This window comes from Trichoderma atroviride, chromosome 2 (genome assembly GCF_020647795.1).
Source record: "Trichoderma atroviride chromosome 2, complete sequence".
Taxonomy (NCBI): Eukaryota; Fungi; Ascomycota; class Sordariomycetes; order Hypocreales; family Hypocreaceae; genus Trichoderma; species Trichoderma atroviride.
The window spans coordinates 4,535,375-4,556,626 of record NC_089401.1 but is presented as its reverse complement, the minus strand read 5'-3'; the positions used below and the strand labels follow the sequence as shown (position 1 = coordinate 4,556,626).

Below are 21,252 nucleotides of genomic sequence, written 5' to 3'. Positions count from 1 at the left end.
CAGGGGGGGGGACCGATTGTCAGGGCGAGTTCCGTTACAAGCCGATTGATGGGCACGCCGTGCAGATATGCCAGTCCCCGCTGGGGGGGGGGGAAGCTCTAGGCACCTGAATTTTGTTTGTCTTGTCTTTGATTCCAAAAAAGGCCCTTGCTTTTTTGCTCAACCCGGAGAGATCTGGGCGCTTTGATATCGTAAGATGTATAAACAAACAGTTTGTACGATGCGGCGCACCTATCCAGATGCTTTCCAACGCGCGAATGAATCGCACCATCAATAAGAGCATAATCAGCCTCATTTCCCCCAGGAGTCCCCAACTAATAGCCTATCTCATTGACAGTGACCTAAATAAGCCTCGCGTGCCGTCAAAGCAAATCCGGCGTGTTCCTTTTTTTAGCCCGGCGTGGCAGATGCTGAGCTACTAGTAGCAAGTACATGAGAAAAGCCACAGCTCCTTTCATGTAATCATGTAATCACCTAAAAAGTTAGCATCACATGGGGGGGCATCGCCTCTACCGTTACTTGTACAACGTACATGTACTCATCGCTGCATCTCTCGCCCCAGGCTGCAACACAGACATCGCCAGGTTTGATTCCAGGCATGGTACAATATTCGCGAAAAAGAAGCCTCGAAAGACCATTGAAGGAGCGACACCAATAGTATCAAGGCCTGGCTCTGTCCATGGATGCACAGGGCCTCGGCTCGGCAATATCGTTTGCTATATTTAGCAGCGCCGTGTTTTCACCCTGAGCACTCTCGGTCACATTCACCACGTTGAACACGATCGGCGAACAAAGGATATAAAAACATTAACTGAGTCCCTGCACATATTCCGTATGGAGTGCAGGTTGGGGCATACGGCAGGGATGCGGATTTAATCAGCGGATTAGTAATTTTACGGCTAATGGGCAATGATATTTCGTACTTGTTACTTTGATCATAAAAAGATGATTGCTTAGGTGCCTAGGTAGGTACTTTGTAAGGTACGTTATTACTGTTCGTCCGTTACTGCACAACGATGAAATTGATGCCTGTACATGTATGAAACTGCAAGCCTCGATACTATTGCAAAGTATTTCCACGTCAGGGCCTAGAAATGAATCCTTGGTCATCTATTCACTGTATCCCGTTTCATCCCTTTCCAGTGCAGATAAAACCACCCACCGTCGGTACACTTTGTTTCAAAGCCATCGGTGCCGAATGATTGCCCATGATTGCCTGTGTGTCACACTCCGAGTGGAACAAGTGTCCATCTCATACTGTAGCAATTCAGCCCAAGTCAGGTCCACTGCCGGCTCGTTGCTCAAAACTTCCGACAGCTCTGTTTGGCTGCGCACGTAGCGGTGAATCGCCCTTCCCCCAAGCAAAGATCTGCACGGCTCCGCATGGCATCATCCTCCTGGCTATCTGAGCAAATTTGTCCGATCCATCACTTTTGACCACTCTGTCCAGCCTTCTATAAACTGCCATGTAACGTTCGTAATGTTACTAGCTGCTTATTACCCAACGTCTCTTGACATGGGTCTTTTGAGAGCAGCAATGAACTGTCTTGTCGCGGAACGAATCATTTTTCCATAAGTGACGTGCCGTGGTCGTATACTGCTAGTAGTACGGGTCCAAGTAGTATGTGCAAGTAAGAGATCAGGATGGGGGGTTGTGCAAGATTTTGTCAAAAGAGATCTAGCCCTCCAAGAGTCAAAGACCCAACGTAAACAACCTGCTGCTCAAGAAGGCCCCGGCATCTGACTGAAATCAAATGGCTCCAGACCCATTCCCGGGAGTTGCGCGCTCAAGAATTCGTCTGTCATAAGTGTGCCAATGTCGCCGTCTCCCAGATTTGCAAACAACTCATTGTTCACTTCAAGCCCATTCATCAAATCCGGCGCATCCAGAGGATCCTCCGGTGGCATCGACGCCTGCGTCTGCTGCGCCTGCAAGAGCACGTCCCTAACCTCTCGCACGCAAGGCCAGGTGTTTTGGATCTCGTCCATGGCCAGCGTGATGAGCGACAGCGCACGCTCAATGTCCGGGTCGCTCCACGATGCCTTCTGCAGGAAGCGCTTCATCATGACTGTGCTTGCGGCGGTGGACAGCGTGTGCACGAAATCCAAGGGCAATGACCTGTAGCGGTAGTAGCGAGAAAAGGTTCGCATGAGACGCAGGATTGCCTGCAGAGATTCGTAGCATATTTCCACGTCCTCGCTGTCGGCAATACCTGGCTTCTCAAACATATGCGATGGAGGCCGATGGAGAATTATCATGATGGTGTGAAACATCATGCTATTGATGAAAAAAACGTTATAATAGTCAGTCATCGTGAAAGACTTTGAATGAATGCAGAAGAAAAACTCAAAAGTAAAAACTCACTGAAGATGCAAAACGACTTGAGGCACCTGGCCAACCGTCCATTGATTCCAGTGCAGAAAGCTGGGGAGGTTTGAGAGCCATTTGGTCAACTGCACATGTATTCTCCGCGTCTTGGTCGCAATTATGGTTGGGTCTGCACCTCCTCTCCGATTCTCAAACAGGTCAGTGATGATGACGTGAATAATCTTGGACAATTCCGCCCTGTAAATGAATGAGCCCACGAGCGCAACGCCGTTATCCCACTCATTTGCTGACGCTCCCTTGCAAATGTACGTCTCAAGGAGACCCTGCCAACCAGGGGGATATCGCAGCCGGATGGTATTCCGCACGTCCGATTCGCCGGGGTACAGAGCCGGAGGCCTGCCAAAGTAGAGACTGAGTTGCTTATCGGCCATGAAAGCAGCCCAGTAGACTCGCCGCAGAATCTCTCTTTCGCCACTTGACTCGCCAGATTCCTCCCAGTTGGTCGGATCGAGATGGAGGCCCATTTCATGCGCGAGGCGGAAAGCCATGCCGCAGAACAGCCAGCCCTTGGATGCTCGGCCAACAGCAATCTCACGGTAGCCAAGTAGAACAAGGGCCTGCAGAGTCGTCAAGTCAGGACTATCAAGGGTAGAGTAGAGGAGAGTCTGGGCCTGGTTCGAAAAGACGTCGGAAAGGCTGAGCATGTCGTCGTACTGAAGCGCGCTCAGGGCGCATATGGAATACAACAGCACGTCTGAATAGTATTTGCCAGATCCGACATCGTAGTCCCGTAAAAAGTACTCGCGGTACACGACCATGTTGTATGGATAAATCTCCAAGAAAAAGGTCGACATGAGCTTCTGCGAAGTTTCATGGTGGGGCTCGTACTGGAAAGAGGCGCTCTTCAGGCCAAAGTCATCAAGGTAGCCATACAGGTCGCCCAGACCCGCGGTGCTGTTAATGAGACTCTGGTTGGTATTGGGATCCGGGCCCTCTGTTGATATGGCTAAAGAATCTAGGCCTATGGCACTCGCCGCAGCCGGGGACGACGAAGATGATTCCTTTGAAAAGTGAATCTGCAATGCGCTTGTGCCTCCAAAGAACTGAGCCGCGTTGTCTCCCCTCAATCGCCTCAGCTGGCCAGATTTGACCCGCGCAGCCGCAAGGCCGGCATCTGACTCGGGATCGGCCTGTCCGCCATCTGATGGGGAGCCGTTGGGAGCTCCCGTGGTCAAGGATAGATCTGAGATGATCTGATCTCGCTCGTCGCCGTTCGCGAGGGCGAGCTTACGGATGACCTGCTCAAGTGCGGTGATTTGGCCTTCCAGGGCTTGAATGTAGCTTTTTGAAACAGGTCTGTTTTCGAATGCCGTCGTCAGCAAACTGGAAATGGTTTCTTCTCAACCTCTGCTTACCGTTGCTTTTCTCCAATGCCCTGGAGGACGCACTCAGTCCCCGCCTTGGCGCATCTGGTGCAAGGACGCTTTCGATCGCATTTGATCTACAGTCAAGACATGAGCTTCAAAAGGGCTTGAGAGATGATTTCATAAAATAGATTCCACAACGGACCTTACGGCGACGGCATCGCTCACAGCTGGCAGTTTGGCGTGTTAGTAGCGGGCTTGGCGAGACTCAACGTTTGAGACTTACGACACCTTGGCAGAGTAGTCACCGAGGAGCGGTTCCTCCATCGCGCCGTTCCTATCGCCTACAGGCCAGATTCCAGGTTGGCAGAAAGTGTGCCTGGATATATCAAGACAATCGCTAGTATAGTTGACAGAAGGTCTTGGCTAGTGGTTGTCAATCTCTTTTTTTCTCCGCTCCGCCCAAGTTGACAACTCTGGAAAGGAAGAGAGAGAACGTGACACGTGAGAGACGAGAGATGCATCAGATGATTAGACCTAAACAGCGTCCCGAGATGGCGCTTCTTCAGCCCTTTGCTAGCGCTATGGATAGTGATTGAAATCAGCGCAACTCGCTGGGAATGGACTCCAGAGGCACTAGGAAAACCGGATTCCCCGTTGGTCGACTTCGCCAGCATCTCGGCCAGCATCTCCGACGCTAAGTCGCTTAATAGTGGTGCCGCCCACATTGCTTCGAATTGACACGGAATCCAACGTCATCAACAATCAATTTTCGTCTCATGTCGCTCGAATGTGCTTCTGTATTAAAAAACAATGATCATGATGTAAAAAAAAAAAAAAAAAAAGGCCAGTGAACGGAGATGGAGAGATCAGAGTGCAGCCAAATAACCCAAACATGGCCGCCCCATTGTGACTTACAAGACTTCAATGTAAGCCATCGACTCAAAATCACCACCATCACCATCAGCTTGCAATAATATCCTCATCTCGCGCATCCAGCACCAGCATATGCCCCGGCGCATGAGCCATCACCACCCCCTCCAGCCCGGCCCTCATCACCGCCTCCTGCGGCGTCACTCCACAGCCCCAAAACACCGGAATCTCTTCATCTTCATCTCCATCCTCAACCTCGCCCTCAACTCTCATCCGCCCAAACGCTCGCCTCCCATCTCCATCCAGCGGCGCATCCCCCCATTCCGGCCCATCAATATCCCCAATCCCAAGCCTCTCCACCGCCTTCCACCCCCAGTCCAGCGGCTCCCCATGCGTAGCTCCAAACCTCCTCGTTATGTCCCTCACCATCTCGATGTCCCGCCGCTTATACGGCCTCATCGACACCACGTATGTGCCTCCCCGAAACACCCCGGACGGACACAGCCGCAGCGTCGTCCTATACATGGGCACGTTTCTCCCCAGCACCAGCTGCCGTGGCGGGAGTCCGGCCGCAGTCAGCTCCGCCTCAAAGGAATATGAGCAGCCGATCAGAAACGCAACGTGGTCGCTCGTCCACTCCGCCGTGACATCGCTGCAGTGGCTCTTCTCCAGTTTCGAATCCTTGTATACCATGTATCGCGGTGCGTCTCGCCTTAGGTCGCTTCCTCTCCCAAGAATCTCGTCGCCGCGAAGGGTCTTGATATGAGAAATCACCGCATCACCGCATCCCGTCGTCTCAGACTCCGCGATGAGTGGGCATGGCACGGGGTTTCTGGCACAAAGATTACGGAAATCGCTTGCGTACCGTGACGGCAAAATGATAAGATTGGCTTGTAAATATCCAGGTGCAAGGCCTGATGTTGATGTTGTGTGTGCGTTGCTTCGAGATGCAAGTCGGGCTTGTTGCCCTGTTGTTATCAAGGTTTGAATCATTTGCTTGTAAATGTGCTTCTAGGCGTAGATCGTATTGAAACCGTTAAAGCTATTTGGCAGCCCAGTCTAGATTCATAGGACGATATATACAAGCATTTCTGAACATGGCCCGTCGTAAAGCACATGCAATTCCATTTATACAAGTAGTATAGCTACTTATTTACCCCAGAATATCAAGATCCACATCTCTGTGTCATGTATCTAACCTACTAGTGCTAATGCTAAATCTTGGATCGCCTTGATGGAGACGGAGTTGCGCCTCCGTCTTCACTAACTAGTTCGTTCGCCAGTACTAAATCTCGACTGAATGGGCAAAAAATAAGTGATATTGCTTATCAAGGCCCAATAAGCGGGTGTATCATTAGCTTAAGCGTCTAGACATAACTGCTCTAAATATTTCTGTAAACTAGAATACATGCATATTCCTACAAACCCTCCGTAGTACTCCGTTCGTTATCTTTTCGTCCTTTTTCCCCTCTTTATCCATCCCCCCACTCATGGTCGGATATCTCCGTTAACATTGTTGATACACTTGCATTGTGTTGCTGTTAACCCTGTTCAAAGCGCCCAAAATCACCCGAGTACCTATTGCTGACCACCGCATCTAGAACTTTGCCAAGCTCCAGCTGTTAATGGCTCCGTAATTCACGAGTTTGCTTTGAGAGATCGATCCAATGTCTTCTTCACGTATAGTCGAACAGCCTTTTTGACATCTCGTGCCCACCTCTTTATACGCCATTCTGCTTTATCCATCTCAGGTAGAGGTGGCAGGTATTTATTGCTACTCATTTCCCCAAAGGTCATGTCTGTTCCCTTACTGGCCACGGTGGGAAACGTCGAGAATTTGTTTTCGCCCAAACAAGGCATAGATATGTTCTCCTCTGATGCGGTAGTTGATTGTTGTGGGCTGGTAAATCGCAACCGAAGCATCGATAATTTACCTCGCAGCCCACGTGGCTCACTCGAGCTGATATCGTATCTATGCGCTTCGGCCAATACTACCCCCAGTTTTGGTGTAACAGGACTTGAGTGAACTGCAGTTTGAGTGGGCGATGGTGGATAGGGAATATTGAATTGATCTGACAACTGAGGAGACGGCTGAAAACGAGTAGACTTCTCGTCTACCATCGCCGAACTGCCACTGTTGGATTCACAGTTCGATACTTGCGTCCTGCCACCCATAGCTGTATTAAAGTTTTCATCCACACCATCATTCTTATCACAGGGTGCCAACTCTGCGAGGGAGTTGCACTGTTTCAATCGATTGCTATACGGAGAAGGACCGCCCTGACTAACTTGGACTGGGTCAAGTTGGCTATGTGACGCTTTGAGCTTGAGTTTTGGCTGCCCCGCTGGGCTATGTCCACAATCTTGCAAGACATTGTACAATGGCCTGCTGGCTGCAACAGAGCATGTTGCATCACCAATGATTCGGTGTGAAGGAGATGATGCCACAGCCTTTGTGCTGAATTTTGACTGCATGTTTTGCGAGCTTCCTGACAGAGGAACGAACGAAAATCTCTGGCCCATACCTGAAGGTCCACCTTTGCTCGGCATCAAAGGCTCGTCTCCCAAGCATGTAGGTAGTGGTAATGAGCCTACAGTGCCGTAACCCGATAGTTTTTGAGCTTCCCTCGGCAGCGGGGGCAAAGATTTCATTAGCTGAGGGATACTCTCCTTGACTCTAAGCTCGCGTACAGGCGAAATGGGCTCTGGCGAGAGAATTGGCACGTCGTCTTTTCGTCTAGGGCTATTTTGGGAAAAGCCATCTGAAGCAACATCAGTCGTACTAATCATCATTGTTGCGATATGTCGTCGGTGACGTCTTTGATACGCCCTCTCCTCTGTTCCAGCCTTGTTTGAGGACGGCGGGGGCGATCGCTCGCTCGGTCTCTTCAAAGCAACTGCCTCTGCCTCGCCTTGCTGGTATACAGATGATTCATTGTTTTCCACGCCACTCGATTGGGCTTCGTTGTCTTTCGAAATTGACACTCTTGCTATGCGGTCAAAAGATGATAAAACAGAAGCAAAGTCGGACAGTGCTGGATCTAGCGAATACCGTAGCTTCGATATACGGCCATTTTGGGACGATGGCTGGCTTCGAAGGTCTTCCTCAATATTGTAGCTTGCTTTTAAAAGTTTAGAAGAACTTTCCACAGGCGAGATGGGCCTCGTAGAAGCTGGATCGCTCATCATTGAACCCAGATCAGCGGTATCTGTTTTTGTAACTGGCGACGCTTCAATTGAAACAGCTGGCGGTTGACTTTGCTCTTTATCAGAAATTGAATTTAAAGCAATTTCAATAGAATTCAATAAATCAGAGCATTCGATATCCGTGGCAACATGTTCATCCGGGAGAGTCAGCTGCTTTGCTTCTGTTCCCTCAGAATGACGTTCCCTAGTGTTTGATAGGTGCGAAGGCTCCATCAAGTCTTTCTCAGCCTCTTGCATAATGGATTCTGATGAGTCTGAATCATTTTCACCAATATCAAACCGTCCTTGGATATTGTCCATTAGCAGCAGAGATTGGCGAATATTTTCAGCTCTCTGTGGTATAGGGTGAAGCGGCACATCAACGTCAATGTCCCAAGGTGGCCGGTCTTCAAATTGTTCACTGTAGTCGTAATAAATAGAGCCGGTCGATTGAGGAGGCGCACAATTTTGATTTGAAGCTATTGGTTTATCATACATCTCAACAATGGATGTAAGACTGGCCGATCGAGTGCTTTGATCCGTAGGATATGGCTGGTTTCTACTTGGTTGCCTGGGCATCCACGCCATGGAGGGATTGGGCGGCCTAGCATGGTAAGATGCCGGTGCATAAAAGTGAGGCGAATGCAGTGGTCTCGACGGCAGAGAGGTTGTTGATCTATTGGCTTCCGCACGAAGGGAAAGCGGAGGTGGCCTTCGAGAGCCGTGGATATAGGTAGGTTTGTATGACCCGTGAATAGTTCTCTACAAGAAGATGTCAGTGAAGAGATTCCTCTATAAGCTTCTAGTTGGAGGCCTACTTGAGAAAAACGCTCTAGCTCAACCATCCTACTGTAGTCAATATCCCCATTCTCTCTCAGAGCTGGAGATGCCGGGCGAACTCCTGGGCGCTTCAATCGGGTTGGGTAAGGAAAGGGGGATCTTGGACGTTGAAAGCCACTTCCGCTGGATTGGCTTTGTAATGTACCGGTAGATTTCTGGGAAGGGATTCGTTTTGAGCTGGTTGTAGTCATTGAATACGACCTGGGATCATCTTCAAGACTGGCTGGGGACACTGATGACGAAAGAGTGTGCTGACTTTCAGAACCATAGAGAGATATGATTTCGGACGTGGTGTCGCGATATGGCCGCAGTCTTTTATGGTCGTCGGAGTGGTAGTAGTAGTTTTCATCATAGCCCGATGAGCGTGCTGGGAGCAACAAATCCACATCTCGGGGATGCAATCTGGGTCTGTGTGGCCGATCAAAGGGCGCCGAAGAGGAGTTTGGCCTGATGGAAAAGATGCCAATGTCCCCTGTCTCGGTGGTGGTCTTGAGCATGCTCTCCAAAGGACCAGGAGAGCGTAGGAGAGCGGGGTTTTCGTTGACTCTGCGTAACGGATGCCTTTGGGCTGGCGGACGAGGGTTGGTGTAGTTGATCATTCTGGATTGATATCGATACTGGCTGCGCAGCGAGGAATGACTGGCAGATCTCTGTCGTAGTCGAGCAGCATCCATGGAAACGCGGCAAGTCCTGGCTGTGACGGGGTGGGCAAGGCGAAACTATCATACACATATAAATAAAAAAAGAAGGGCTCAGGGATTAGAACAAGAAGCAGAAAAGCCAAAGACGACGGGTCGACACCTGCAAATCAAAAACCTCCAGAACACGAGAACTGTAAACCAACTCCAAGAAGACACGGCGAGGCGACCAGCACTTTTGGCACAAACATTTTCAGATGAAGAGGGCGGGCCACGGCAAAGAAGCTTGATCAGGCGTCGGCATCTTGGCGAGAAAGACGCGATGCACATTGGAAGGTCCATCTGGCAGCATGAAATATGGGAGCGAGTGGAGGAGGAAGTTGCGATGAATCACTTTCACTGGAATGCAGGCATGCACCAGGGACACGGGCGTGCCTGCCCGGAAGTATAAGGAATACGTGTATCGTGCTGCGACTTTTCGTATTGATCCTAGAGGTAATTTTTTTGAGTACCTAAATTCTATCAAGGCCGTCAGAATGTTCAATAGAATATTATAAAGTGCTTAAGAATGCATGCTGCCGCCTAAGAATCGGTAGATGCCAGTTCATGAATGTGGGTGATGAAAGGAAGGTGTTATTAGTACTTGAGATCGTCGCTGGAAAAGGACCGAGGACAGCATTTCAGTACATGGACCGCAAAAAATCGTCCGCTACCCTGGAGATGCAACTTGGACTCTGGACTTTTCCACGGTAGTAGTTTACATACTAGGAGGTAGGTAGATAAGTAGCAACTTTCCAACTGCCGAAAACACCAGGCATCCATCAGCTTTGTAGTTTCAAGAAGAGCCATTTTAGAGTTCAAACCTGTTGATGTTGCCCCGGGAGAATGCCTGAAGTCCTGGGCATCATGTGGCCTCTAAGAACTTGAACGTTTGAATTGTGTGCTACTATTTGTACCACTACCTAGTAGGTGTGGCGCTCCGTGGGTTTAATTGAGCATCGTTGCTCTTTATAGTCTCGTAACGCAGTCCTCCATGCAAACTGTATCATGCCAATGAGGTCATCGCACAGACACGTGGTGCCTGAAGATGGTGCCATTGCTTCAGAATTCCCCATAACCCCGTTGTTGTCTGCAGCCATCTCGAGCAGCTGAAAGCATATTTTGTTATCAATGACAGATGGGCTCTGGCTTCGCAAGCGCAGGATCCAGGAACCAGGACCGGGTCTCTCGTTCGGCCAATTGCGGTGCAGCCCTGCATTTATCCGAGACGTAGCTGAACTCTGTCGTGTTTTTTCAATGTTTGTTTTCTTCCCACCGCCTGGATGCTGCCGTTTCGCCTTAGTACCACTACGGCGTAGTGGACGTGCGTTTTAATCACACGTATGACAGGTGATTCTCCTCTCGTTTATGCGGGCACTTTGGCGAAATGATTTTCCCATGCCCGCATGCCTCACGTGCTTCATTAGCAGGGGGGCCCCCTCTTGATCGTTGAACTGCTTTTGCCAGCCTGCCACGCCCAGCTACTGCGGAACAGGACGCTTCTAATGGCTTGTATTACTGGTACCGACGATAGCGTAGCGGTTGGGTCTGTCTTTGGGTCCGGGACATTTGTTCTAGAAACATGACCGGAGATTAAAAATTGAAGAGATGGACAGCAATAGGTACAAGCGGTGGTGGGTGTTGCGGCCAACGAGATGAGCGCATCTGCCAACTTCGCTCAGCTGCAACGACGACAATAACAGCAACAAAGAAAATACTACAGCGACAACGCCCAGTCCCAAGCAAACACGAGCCGCTGCTCGAATAAAGGCCCCCAAGACTCCCAAGAGCCCTTTAGACTTTGGCACGCAGGTCCCTCGGCATCACAAGTGCGAGGCCAGGCCACCCATCCAGCACCGTTCCAAGGCCACAGCGTGCCCTGCGTGGCCTCTGCCGGCCGCTACCGGGCCTGAACCCTAGCGCCGCAGTGCCCCTGGAGAGGGGCCCTACAGCACAAGTCCGGATCTTGACTGGCTGGCCCCCCCGCAACTCCACCAGCACGACGCGCTCTAGTCAGGGGCACTGTGGATAATGACATGCGGCAATCCTTTCAACGCCGTGGTGGTACGGGCCATTAGCTGCATCTGTTAATAATTTCTGCGCTGCTCGTTGGCTACACTGCCGGAGAGTCATAGGGCATTGAAATTTTCTGTTCCCTTCGCTCGCCCGTCTCTTTTTTTATCCGCCCTTCCGAGAGACATTACAGAGTTTCTCTTTCATTTCGTCAACCACCGGTCCTTTTTTAAACTTTGCAAATTGAAACAACGTCCCAGCGGCACGTTTCCAGGGAGATTGAGCTCTGAGCACCTCGTAGCACTTATAAGAGAGCTCTTCGTCCCTGTAGCCAAAACATCCCACCTGCTGTGGCCATATATCTCGCCCATCTGCGTCAATGACCTGAATTTTCCTATTTCTCAGCAATTGATTTGCCACCGTCGTTCAAACCCTCACACTCTTTTGATAACACGCTCGCTTGACAGTTCAGTTCAGTATTTCTACCTACCTACCTAAAAATACAATCACCTTCGCTATGGCTTCCCGCAAACCAGACTTCCACCTCTTGATGCCCGCCGCCAGCCAGCCGGATCTCCAGTTCCAGGCACGCAGCCCCATCCGCAGCCCTCGTTTCCACGAGGACTTTGACGCCCCCTTCTCCGAGTCTTTCCTGGACCCTCCGCCTCCCAAGACGTCCTACTTTGTGGAGAGCAAAGACAAGGTTCCACCGCCGCCTCCGCGAAGCTACGACGACAGCTGGGTGCAATTGCCCAAGCGCCGGGCGAGCGTCAACGACAAGGTGCTGCAATGGGCCAAGCGATCGTTGACCATCAAACGGCAGCGCCCCTCGCGCCCTGGCGAAGGCTTTTCTGATTTACGACCACCCCCGAGTAGGGCTTCCAGGAGGATGAGCACCTTGCCAATGGAGACGGGATACGTCAAACGCAACAATCACACTCAGCCTTCAACCATCATCACTGTGGCCGAAATTCCCAAGCCGGCTTGAAACAGGACCAAAACGGAAACATTGGACGGCGACAAGGAGCGAGGAACAAAGAGGAAAAAGGGGAGGGAAAACACTCGATAATAAATTGATATGGCTCAAGGGAAAAAAAAAACAGCAACCTGCAGCTTCAGTCTTTACTAACATTACCATTGATAGTAATGCGAGGCAAGGCAGTGGCACTGGATAAGGGGGGGGGCTGGATAAAACTGCAATTTGTATGATAATGATTTATGAACTCAAAGAAAGGTGTCAAAATACACCGCCGCCAATGATGAACAATCGGTTCTCTTCTCTCTTGATCCATTGCATAATCTTATTGGCGCCCTGCGCCATTGCTGCTCGTGACAAATTAGGCCCACCAATGCAGTAGAGTTCAAAAGCAGGTGTAAGCCAAGCCAAAGACGTAGAATCATCGCTCACGCATTGCAAAATCTTAAGATGCGCGTTCTTTGCATGAGTTGAGGCTTGTAGCTCGTGATATACCGTCATAAGACGTCTTCTCTTTACAGGATGGCTGAAGGTTGGCTCTAGGCTCGACATGCAAAATTGCACATTCGCTCGCGACTTAAACAAGAAATGGCAAATAGGGCTTCCCGGCGCGATCTGCGCCATGCTTGGACGACCAGCACGAGCAGCGTCCCGGATGATGGCAAGGCTACCGTTCTTCGCCAGTTGCTGCGCGACGTCGTCTCGCATCTGTTTGAGGCTGAAAAATGCTTCCCTGTCCGCGCTGATGAGGATCATGGCAATCTCTTCGTCCACCGGTTGTCCCACGGCCGCAGCGGGTGCCGTCGCCTGTTCGCCCGATACTCCCTCGAAAAAGCTGACATACATGTATAGATAGCCTTTGTTGTTAAAGGCCGGCAGGCACAACGGGATCCAGTTTTCGCCGCCTCCAGCTTTGATGCCTTCCGATTCAAAGAGCATGTTGAATATGAGCTGGAGATCGCTAGGGTGAAGAGAATGGCGCCGTGGCCGTATGACGCTGACAAGCTTGCCCCCTGCTACAATGAGCCCGTAGAGCAGCTTGTCGGCTCTTGATTTCAAAAATGTATTGTTGATTGTGTGCCTCTGAGACTTGCGCAGCTTCAAGCATTCCAATGAGCTGAGCAATGCCGAGGGAGACCCTTTCGTGAAGCTGTCTGCTAGCGACGATAGCAAGGCTTCGGTTCCTTGCAATGGTTTGCGCAAATCGGTAGACGGCCGATTCACGAATATGTTGGTTAAAGAAGGCAGCGTAAGTGTAGATAGGATTTGCATATATAAAGCCTCCAGCTGCACTCGTAGCTGTGAGTCGCTCTCCCCAAGCTTGCTGATAGCTACGAAATAGAGTGGCCCCTGAGTCAATACCACAAATCGGGTGCTGCCAGCTGTGAAGCCCTGGAGAGGGTTTTTGGACCCTTCGTAGAAAGATATGATGGTTTGTACTACTCCGATGGAGGAATTTATAAGGTTGAGGTCTCCGTGTCGGCTCCAGATGGGTTTGCCGGCGGAAGATAGGATCATGTACTGCTTCAATTTTGACCGCCAAATGGCCAACCTTTCGTCGTCCTTGAAGTATTCATTTGTTTCGTCGGGAAGCGCATTGAATTCCTTCTCGAAATCGGCAAGTCGATCATCGGCGCTTCTGTAATGTTTCTCAAACGGCTGGACACTTGCCGCTTGCGCCTTTAGCAGATTCCATGCGGCACTCTTCTTGCTGAGCGAGGACGTCAACAGGCTGGCAATATCTCCCGCTGGGCGCATTGTAGGCGCAAAGCTCATGATGCTGGCGGCATCGTCGCCATCAGCCCCCGAGCTGCTTGGTCGGTAATTGGGAGACGTATAGCCGCTGCCTGTCGGCGTCGACGCAGAGCGAGAATGCGTGGAGAATGTTCCTCGTGACCCGTCGGGGAAGGACAGGGTCTGAATATCTAAAGGTGTTATAGCAGTCGTCGCTTCGCCCAAAAAGGATTTCTGGTCTACGGCGCTGCTCACGCTCCTCGCGTGCGGTCGAGGAGGGAGCGGAGGGGGTTGCTCCTCGACGGGGGGAATCGCTCTCCTGTCCCATCGTGGCGCGCAGTTCTGTAGCATCTCAAGGAGGGCGGAACCTAGGGGGCACTCATCTAGCAAGGGCTAGAAGGTTGCGCGATCTTGCTGCTATCGAGACAGCCTTGCCATCCATCATGCCATTGCGCTTTGGCCGCGGCGACAGTGAGAGAGAGGCGGATCGAATAGAGCAGTGGAGGAAGTTCGAGGCCACTGTAGAAGCAAAAGCTCCGAAGCGCTGTCGGGTCCGCTGTGGCCGGTACGTACTCGGCCGCCATGGCCTGTAGCCTTGCGTCAGTTGGTGCCAATCAAGCACCTATAGTGGGGTTGGCTACGTATGTCGGCACCTTAGCTCTGTCGACTCCCGCGTTTTGGGCGCAACCACTGAAACGTAGCCTTCTGGACGACTTCAGCTCTGGCGAATCATCGTGAGGCTGTCCGGCAACTGCATTGTAGCTACAGCCGTCCCTCGCCGCTATGCGACTCGCTTTCTGACCTCCAAACACTGCTGCCATTGATCTCACCCATGAACCAATTAGCCTGGCATAATGGCGCTTGAACTGGGTCCTGGTGTACGCTCCGGGTCGCCAGAGAGTTCTGGGCGGGACTCGCCCATTCCACGACAATGGAGGAATCAACTCGGCGGAGGTGGGTAGGCCTCATTGCGAATGGCTTTTCTTGATCGTTTTGCTGATCCAGAGACTCTAGGAGATGCCCCGGTTAAGGACAAGGCATACCGTCGATACGCTGCCGGAGTCGACAAAGCGCTGCTCTTATTCGAAACAGCTCTAGAGGAATGGGCTGACTACATATCCTTCCTGAACAGGCTCCTCAAGGTCAGATATCACCACAATACGACTCGGACAATTCTTTTCTCAGCATGATGTACTGACATTCTTGGATAGAGTCTACAAGCTCGACCGCCCGCCAGCGCCATTATTCCCTCCAAGATCACCGTCGCGAAACGTCTATCACAATGCTTAAACCCGTCTTTACCCTCGGGTGTACACCAGAAGGCGCTCGAAGTTTATAATTATGTATTTGAAGCGATTGGAAAAGACGGGCTCTCGCGAGACCTCCCTCTATATCTTCCTGGATTAGCACCCACTCTCTCTTTTGCATCGCTTTCCGTCCGGTCGCCATATCTCGACCTTCTTGAGCGTCATTTCACGGGTGTCGATTCCAGGTCATTACGTCCAGCTATGAAATCAATAATATTAGCGTTGTTACCCGGCCTAGAAGATGAAACTAGCGAAGATTTCGATCGAACTATGCGACTGGTTGGGAGCTTCAAGAAAGCCATCCGACCAACAGATAGCGTCGCTCTCACGGAGCAACATGCCACGGGCGACGATTTCTTTTGGCAGTGCTTCTTTCTAGCTTCTGTTACAAGCCATGGCCGCCGTGCTGGTGCTCTAGCCTACTTGGTGCGGAATCTGCCTATCTTGGGTTCGGATCCATCTTTGACATCCAGCGAGAAAAATGACCAGAATGGTACAGAACAAGGCGGCGTCAGCAGTGAAATTACTGCGATTGTTACGACTCCAGAACCAGGTTTGCTGGTGAGATGCTTTGCCAGTGGACTTTCTGATGAGCAGCTGCTGATCCAGCGTGGCTTTCTTGATCTACTTGTCTCTCATCTCCCCCTGAATTCCAAAGTGTTACAATCTCTTGTTAAACCTGGTGATCTGGAACTCCTCTTGAGAGCGGCTGTTGGAGTAGTTACCCGACGAGATATGAGCTTAAATCGTCGCTTATGGGCATGGCTCCTTGGCCCTGAGCCAACAGGCAACGAAAATGAACACAACCAAGATTTGCATGGTAGCGCCTCAGACGGGCAGCAGGCTCTGCTATCCTCCCGAACAAACTATTTCGAGCAGTTTGGTCTACAATCTCTGACAAAAGCCCTACTGGAAATGATCAAAGATACTTCACACGGTGGAGTTGCCGAACGAACCCGCCCCTATCGTATTTGTCTTTCTTTGATGGACAAGTTGGAAGTTGGTGGATTGGTGATACCAGACATCTTTCTTCCCGTGGTGGAGAGCGTGCGGCAGTTTCAGAATCAAGGCCCGGCCAAGGGAGAATTTACAGAGGTCCTACGCAGCGCAAGTGTATTCTTCGATGGCATTGAAGGTGGTCTAATATACGGCGAGCTCGTTGGACTTCTGGATCAAGCTATTAGCTCACAGAAAGCGAACAGTGAAGTTCGAAGCGACAAACTCTCTTTGGTCAAGTTTATCATCGCCCATTTCAATGTGCATGACGGAGAGATGAGCACAATCCATGCTCCCCTGGCCTGTCTCGCTGCTTTGGCCATGTTAGAGGATGCAGCGAGTCGAAAAGATAGCCTGTGTCTGCCGGATGGCCCTAACCCATCTCTTAAAGAACAAGTCCTTGGCATTATCGTTTCGCTCCTGGAACTGGTGCCGGGCTGGGCTTTCACAGAGCCGTCCAAGGGCAAAGCCAGTCAAAAGAAAGACTCTGGTTCCTCTACGTCACCGTCAGCCAAAGATTTATTGAAAAGAATCCAGGATTTTTATGTCCAGGGGCAAGGAAATCCTGACGCTTCTCCAATACCTTTCACTCACATAGAAACTGGAGAATTGATTCTGGACAAAGCAGTCAAGTACATTGTTGATAATTCGGCCGAGCAGGACTCACCTTGTTCTTTGAGCTTTCACATCAAAATTCTACTCCTCATCTTGCTGAAAGTTCCCAAAACCTACAGATTTGATGAAAAAGTGTTAATGTCCTCTTTAAAGGCACAGGTGACACAGAAACGACCCTTGAGGTTTTCTGACTTTTCTTCAATTCTACATCTCATCACGCAGCTTCATCATGTTGGACGAATTTCAACTTCAGAGTTGTCTGAGCTGGTGCACCCTCTAGTTCGCCACGCATGGTCATATCTTTCAGCTTCTGAGCCCAAATATCATGTGGAAACTGTCCGATGCCTATGGCAACTTCAGGCAGCTATTTCATTTACTCGTCGTGATGTTGAAGCCTCGCTTGCGAGTATCATAGTGAACCAGAGCGCTGGCGATGGTGCAGATATCGGGCGTGCTTTTGGTGTTTTGTGGTCACATACTATTCAAGATACCCAATCTGATCGGCGTGGGCCAAAGATCCCTACAGCGGAAGCAAAATCTGGCCAAAGAGTTAGCGGGACTGACCATTATGAGATTATATTGACACGACCTCTATTGCTTGTGCTTGATGGACTGTTGGACGACAGGACGCAGTCGTTTATGACTGTCAAATCATGGCTCAGCAACATGGTTGGCATTGATAGGTAATTTTCCACAATGATTCCCTGTGCTTGCCACTAGTTTGCTAAGTGTTGAACGCAGATTGTTTCTACTCTTCGTTATGAAATTTGGAGAAATACCTTTTCTTCGCGAAGTTGGAAAAGACTTCCAAGCTGAGAAGCCTCTGCCTGAACCCCTTGCTTTCACCGAAGATGACGATATAGATCTCTGCTTGTACTATTTACGGACTCTCTATCACGTCTTAATTCACTCTGGAGAAACTTCAGGGGCAGTACTTGTATCCAAGCATCTCTCCTTTGGGGATACGGCGCAGGTACAAATCTCTAGTATGTATTCTATAATTCCTATGTGCATCCCGATATCTCTGCTAAATACGTCACTCTAGCTGGCGGAGACGAAGACGACATCACGCTACAGGATTATTTTGTTCGGGTGTGCATGGCCTGCATTACTGGCGATGCAATTTCGCCTGCCAGCGATGACCTGGGTAACAGAGTCTCCCAGCTGCATCGTTATGCGCTGACTGTTCTTCACCACTTCCTCACAAGTCATCATGCCGCTCCTCTATTCAATCTAAATCTTGATCATGTTCTGATTGATAGACTGTCAATTTCCATTGGAAATACGGATCCGTATGTACAAGTTCTTTTGCTTGACGTCGTCTTTGACGCTCTCAAGTTACACGATGCCGTGGTGACGGAACTTGCTATATCTTCCATTGCCGAAAAGCGAAGATCAAGCGCGGATCCTTTACATGCAACCAGATTATCCATCTCCTCCGGCGACATGGCTCCACCTCCTATGGTAATGCCCCCCCAGCTACTCAAATGCCTACAGTCAGGTCTAAGTTCAACAAACAGCCAGTTTGTTTTAGATACTTGGGTCTCATTTTTGAGCAGATGTCTGCCTTTTTATTCTCAGTCCATCTTTCAGATCTTGATACCCCTTGTCGAAACGCTATGCAAACAAATAGGCGCTACCTTCTCTCACTTGAAAATTTTGTTTGAAGACGAATCATACGAAGTCAAGAGTGAGGCTGGTACGCCAGAATCTACTCTAATTTACCTTCTCAATGCTCTGGAACAAGTCTTGGCTAAGGCACATGACCAATTGTTGGCTGAGGAAGCTCAAGCGCTGGCTGTGAAAGGCCCCGACCAGCCTCAATCAATCTTTGGGAGCATGGTATCGGGTGTCTTCCAGTCAGACTCCCCTCAGTCTCGAAGCGCCACGGCCAATGACCGCTTGACCGTTCATTTAGCCTTCCAAGATGCGGTGCGAATGTGCTTTTCAATCTGGTCTTGGGGACAGGGGGATGAAGCCACCACGCAGGATATCAATTCATCAGCGTCCTTTAACTACACATCTCTGAGGATGAGGAATCGAGCAAGGCGACTCCTTGAACACCTTTTCACGGCGGAGACGCTCGAAAGCCTCGAGACCGTGATTGATGTATGGAGAAACTCAACAAGCGCTGCGGAGCATGTCACCGTATTTAGCTTCCTAGCAGCTTTAGATGCTGCAAGACCAAAACACTCGATGCCGGCTCTTTTCAATTCCATATACAGCCGTACGAACCCTGCCGCGCTGGAGCCCTCACGGAAGTCGACAATGACAATCTCACTTCAAGATGCCGACTTGGTTGTCTTCCTAGTCGAGTACGCCAGGTCACTTGATGACGATGCCATGGATGAGATATGGCAAGATTGCATCACGTTCTTGAAGGACCTCTTGAACAATCCTTTCCCCCACAGACAAACGCTTCCCAGCCTTCTCGAATTTGCCGCCATCTTGGGCGAGAAAGTTGACAACACCAATTTCGGCGAGCAGCGGAAAATGCGTAGAGAATTAGGGGTAAGATATAAGCTTTTGTCTTTTCATTTGTAGTCGCTATATAAAGATACATTGACTAACTAATAACCCCTTTGTAGGACCTCTTCTTAAGGCTTATTACTGCTCTCTTCACTACGAGGCCGGCTTTTACTGATTCAGGCAATTCGAACGGCACGTCGGGGACTAAGTTTGTCAAGGGCGAGCTTGAACGTCGCGGCACATTTCCCGGTGCAATCGAAAGATCTGATGATGTCGTAGCTATTCTAGCCTCCATCGTTCCCAATCTGCCAAAAATCCTCCTTGAACCAGACCGAGTTCTCTCTGCAGCTGCAACGATATCTTCCAATGTCATTGGTCCGACTTTCCGCTCCAAGACGTTCCCAGATTCAGTCTCTTCCAGCACCCTGAGGCTCTTGCACGAGCTTTCAAGGCTACCAAACAACCAGAAAGCCTGGAAGAAGGATGTCAGCGAGGCTTTTAATGACAGCAGATTCTTCGCAATGAATCTTGCCTTGGTTCAGAGCGACTGGCTGCCGTTGCTGCGGCAGTGGGCATTGACAGATAAGGAGAGAATCCCAGAGATTGTTGGCCGTATTAATGCACCTACGACTGCGGGGATCGTATTCGGTGTGGGCGCCACTTCAGCTCGTCTTGAAGCTGATCGGAAGACGCAGCTTAATTTGCGGAGAATTGCTACTCTGATTCTTGCCTCGGCAGAGGATGCCTTTGTCACGGATATCCCTGCCATCTTTGACAAGGTGGTTGAGCTGTTCGGGGCCACTTCAACATCATCTCCGTCATCCACCACGCGAGCAGAGGTATACATGGTCATCAGAGCATTGGTGCTCAAGGTCAGCCCGATCCATCTCGCCAGGCTATGGCCCGTGGTCAACGCCGAGATTCATTCGGCCATATCTTCCATCGTCGCCCCTGATCACAGCACGGCATCCGAGGTTTACGTCAACGCCGCCATCCTACAGGCTTGCAAGCTGCTCGACCTGCTCATCTGCGTTGCGCCGGACGACTTCCAGCTGCACGAGTGGCTCTTCGTGACGGACACCATCGAGGCGGTATACAGATCGTCCACGTACCAACCCGTCGCCCTGGTCGACGAGATATCCGAAGAACTTGGCGCGACCACCATTGCCGGCCACGACGACGCTACGATTATGGCCCAGATGTCGACTAATCAGAACGGCCCACGCCGCCTTCCGCTCCTCGGCGCTGGTGGCATCAGCGACGATGTCAGCTTTGAGAGAAAGGATGAGCTGGTAGCCAAGGTTCTTAGGCCGTTCTTTGGGCAGCTCAGCATTTTTGCCTTTGAGTCGACGTATGCCATGGGGGCGCTGGATAGAGATGCCTGCGTGGAGGCGCTGCTGAGGGATGTTTTTGATGATCGTAGTATGGTTAAAGCTTTGTAAAAATGGGTGAATTTTTTTATTTTATTTTACCTTTTTCTTTATCTTATTTTCTTTTATCTTTCTTTTATTTTCTTTTTCAATGGTGGCCACATTTGAGTATGAGATAGATGTGTAGATAAGTAGGCAGATAGACTTGAAGCTGAGTTTTTTTATTATCGGTATGATGTGGTATATATTCTCTTTTGCAACTTTGCTGTGATTACCCTTGGTCCCATTCCTATTTACACTCTGTCATTACTGCATGTATCCTATAAATAGCATCCATCTTCAGCCCCATTGACGGCTATTCATAAGGCCGTCGAAAGTGCTACTCCAAGTAATCTGCGACTTTCAAAAGACAAAATTTTAGAAGGAACAAAATAATAGAACAAGACTTGAGGTATTTCTTGAGAGCCAACGGGCATCATCAAAACTCCAGTTCAAAGACCAGC

The 21,252-nt window shown here is 50.2% G+C and overlaps 6 protein-coding genes across 6 annotated transcripts; 2 read left to right on the top strand and 4 right to left on the bottom strand.

Moving 5' to 3' along the window:
- Window positions 1-950: 950 nt before the first annotated feature.
- Window positions 951-4,271, bottom strand: TrAtP1_004306 (uncharacterized protein). Its single transcript, XM_066112250.1, has 5 exons — window positions 3,980-4,271; window positions 3,899-3,923; window positions 3,745-3,830; window positions 2,366-3,685; window positions 951-2,278 (listed from the first exon to the last, which is right to left on the bottom strand). Exons 1-5 carry the CDS (start codon window positions 4,018-4,020, stop codon window positions 1,723-1,725), a joined length of 2,028 nt encoding a protein of 675 aa, XP_065968333.1. The 5' UTR covers window positions 4,021-4,271; the 3' UTR covers window positions 951-1,722.
- Window positions 4,272-4,567: 296 nt separating this feature from the next.
- On the bottom strand, window positions 4,568-5,664 carry TrAtP1_004305 (uncharacterized protein). Its single transcript, XM_014083869.2, has one exon. It carries the CDS (start codon window positions 5,557-5,559, stop codon window positions 4,657-4,659), a length of 903 nt encoding a protein of 300 aa, XP_013939344.2. The 5' UTR covers window positions 5,560-5,664; the 3' UTR covers window positions 4,568-4,656.
- Window positions 5,665-6,010: 346 nt separating this feature from the next.
- TrAtP1_004304 (uncharacterized protein) lies at window positions 6,011-9,308 on the bottom strand. The gene is made up of 2 exons (XM_014083868.2): window positions 8,571-9,308; window positions 6,011-8,514 (listed from the first exon to the last, which is right to left on the bottom strand). Exons 1-2 carry the CDS (start codon window positions 9,264-9,266, stop codon window positions 6,205-6,207), a joined length of 3,006 nt encoding a protein of 1,001 aa, XP_013939343.1. The 5' UTR covers window positions 9,267-9,308; the 3' UTR covers window positions 6,011-6,204.
- Window positions 9,309-11,799: 2,491 nt separating this feature from the next.
- Window positions 11,800-12,270, top strand: TrAtP1_004303 (uncharacterized protein; the record flags this gene model as incomplete). The annotated part of the gene is made up of 1 exon (XM_014083867.2): window positions 11,800-12,270. The coding sequence occupies one exon, from the start codon at window positions 11,800-11,802 to the stop codon at window positions 12,268-12,270; it is 471 nt and encodes a 156-aa protein (XP_013939342.1).
- Window positions 12,271-12,519: 249 nt separating this feature from the next.
- On the bottom strand, window positions 12,520-14,343 carry TrAtP1_004302 (uncharacterized protein; the record flags this gene model as incomplete). Its single annotated transcript, XM_014083866.2, has 1 exon — window positions 12,520-14,343. The coding sequence occupies one exon, from the start codon at window positions 14,341-14,343 to the stop codon at window positions 12,520-12,522; it is 1,824 nt and encodes a 607-aa protein (XP_013939341.2).
- A 323-nt stretch (window positions 14,344-14,666) lies between these two features.
- On the top strand, window positions 14,667-20,982 carry TrAtP1_004301 (uncharacterized protein). Its single transcript, XM_014083865.2, has 6 exons — window positions 14,667-14,946; window positions 15,007-15,134; window positions 15,204-17,593; window positions 17,652-17,896; window positions 17,956-19,421; window positions 19,499-20,982. Exons 1-6 carry the CDS (start codon window positions 14,847-14,849, stop codon window positions 20,819-20,821), a joined length of 5,652 nt encoding a protein of 1,883 aa, XP_013939340.1. The 5' UTR covers window positions 14,667-14,846; the 3' UTR covers window positions 20,822-20,982.
- Window positions 20,983-21,252: the final 270 nt, after the last annotated feature.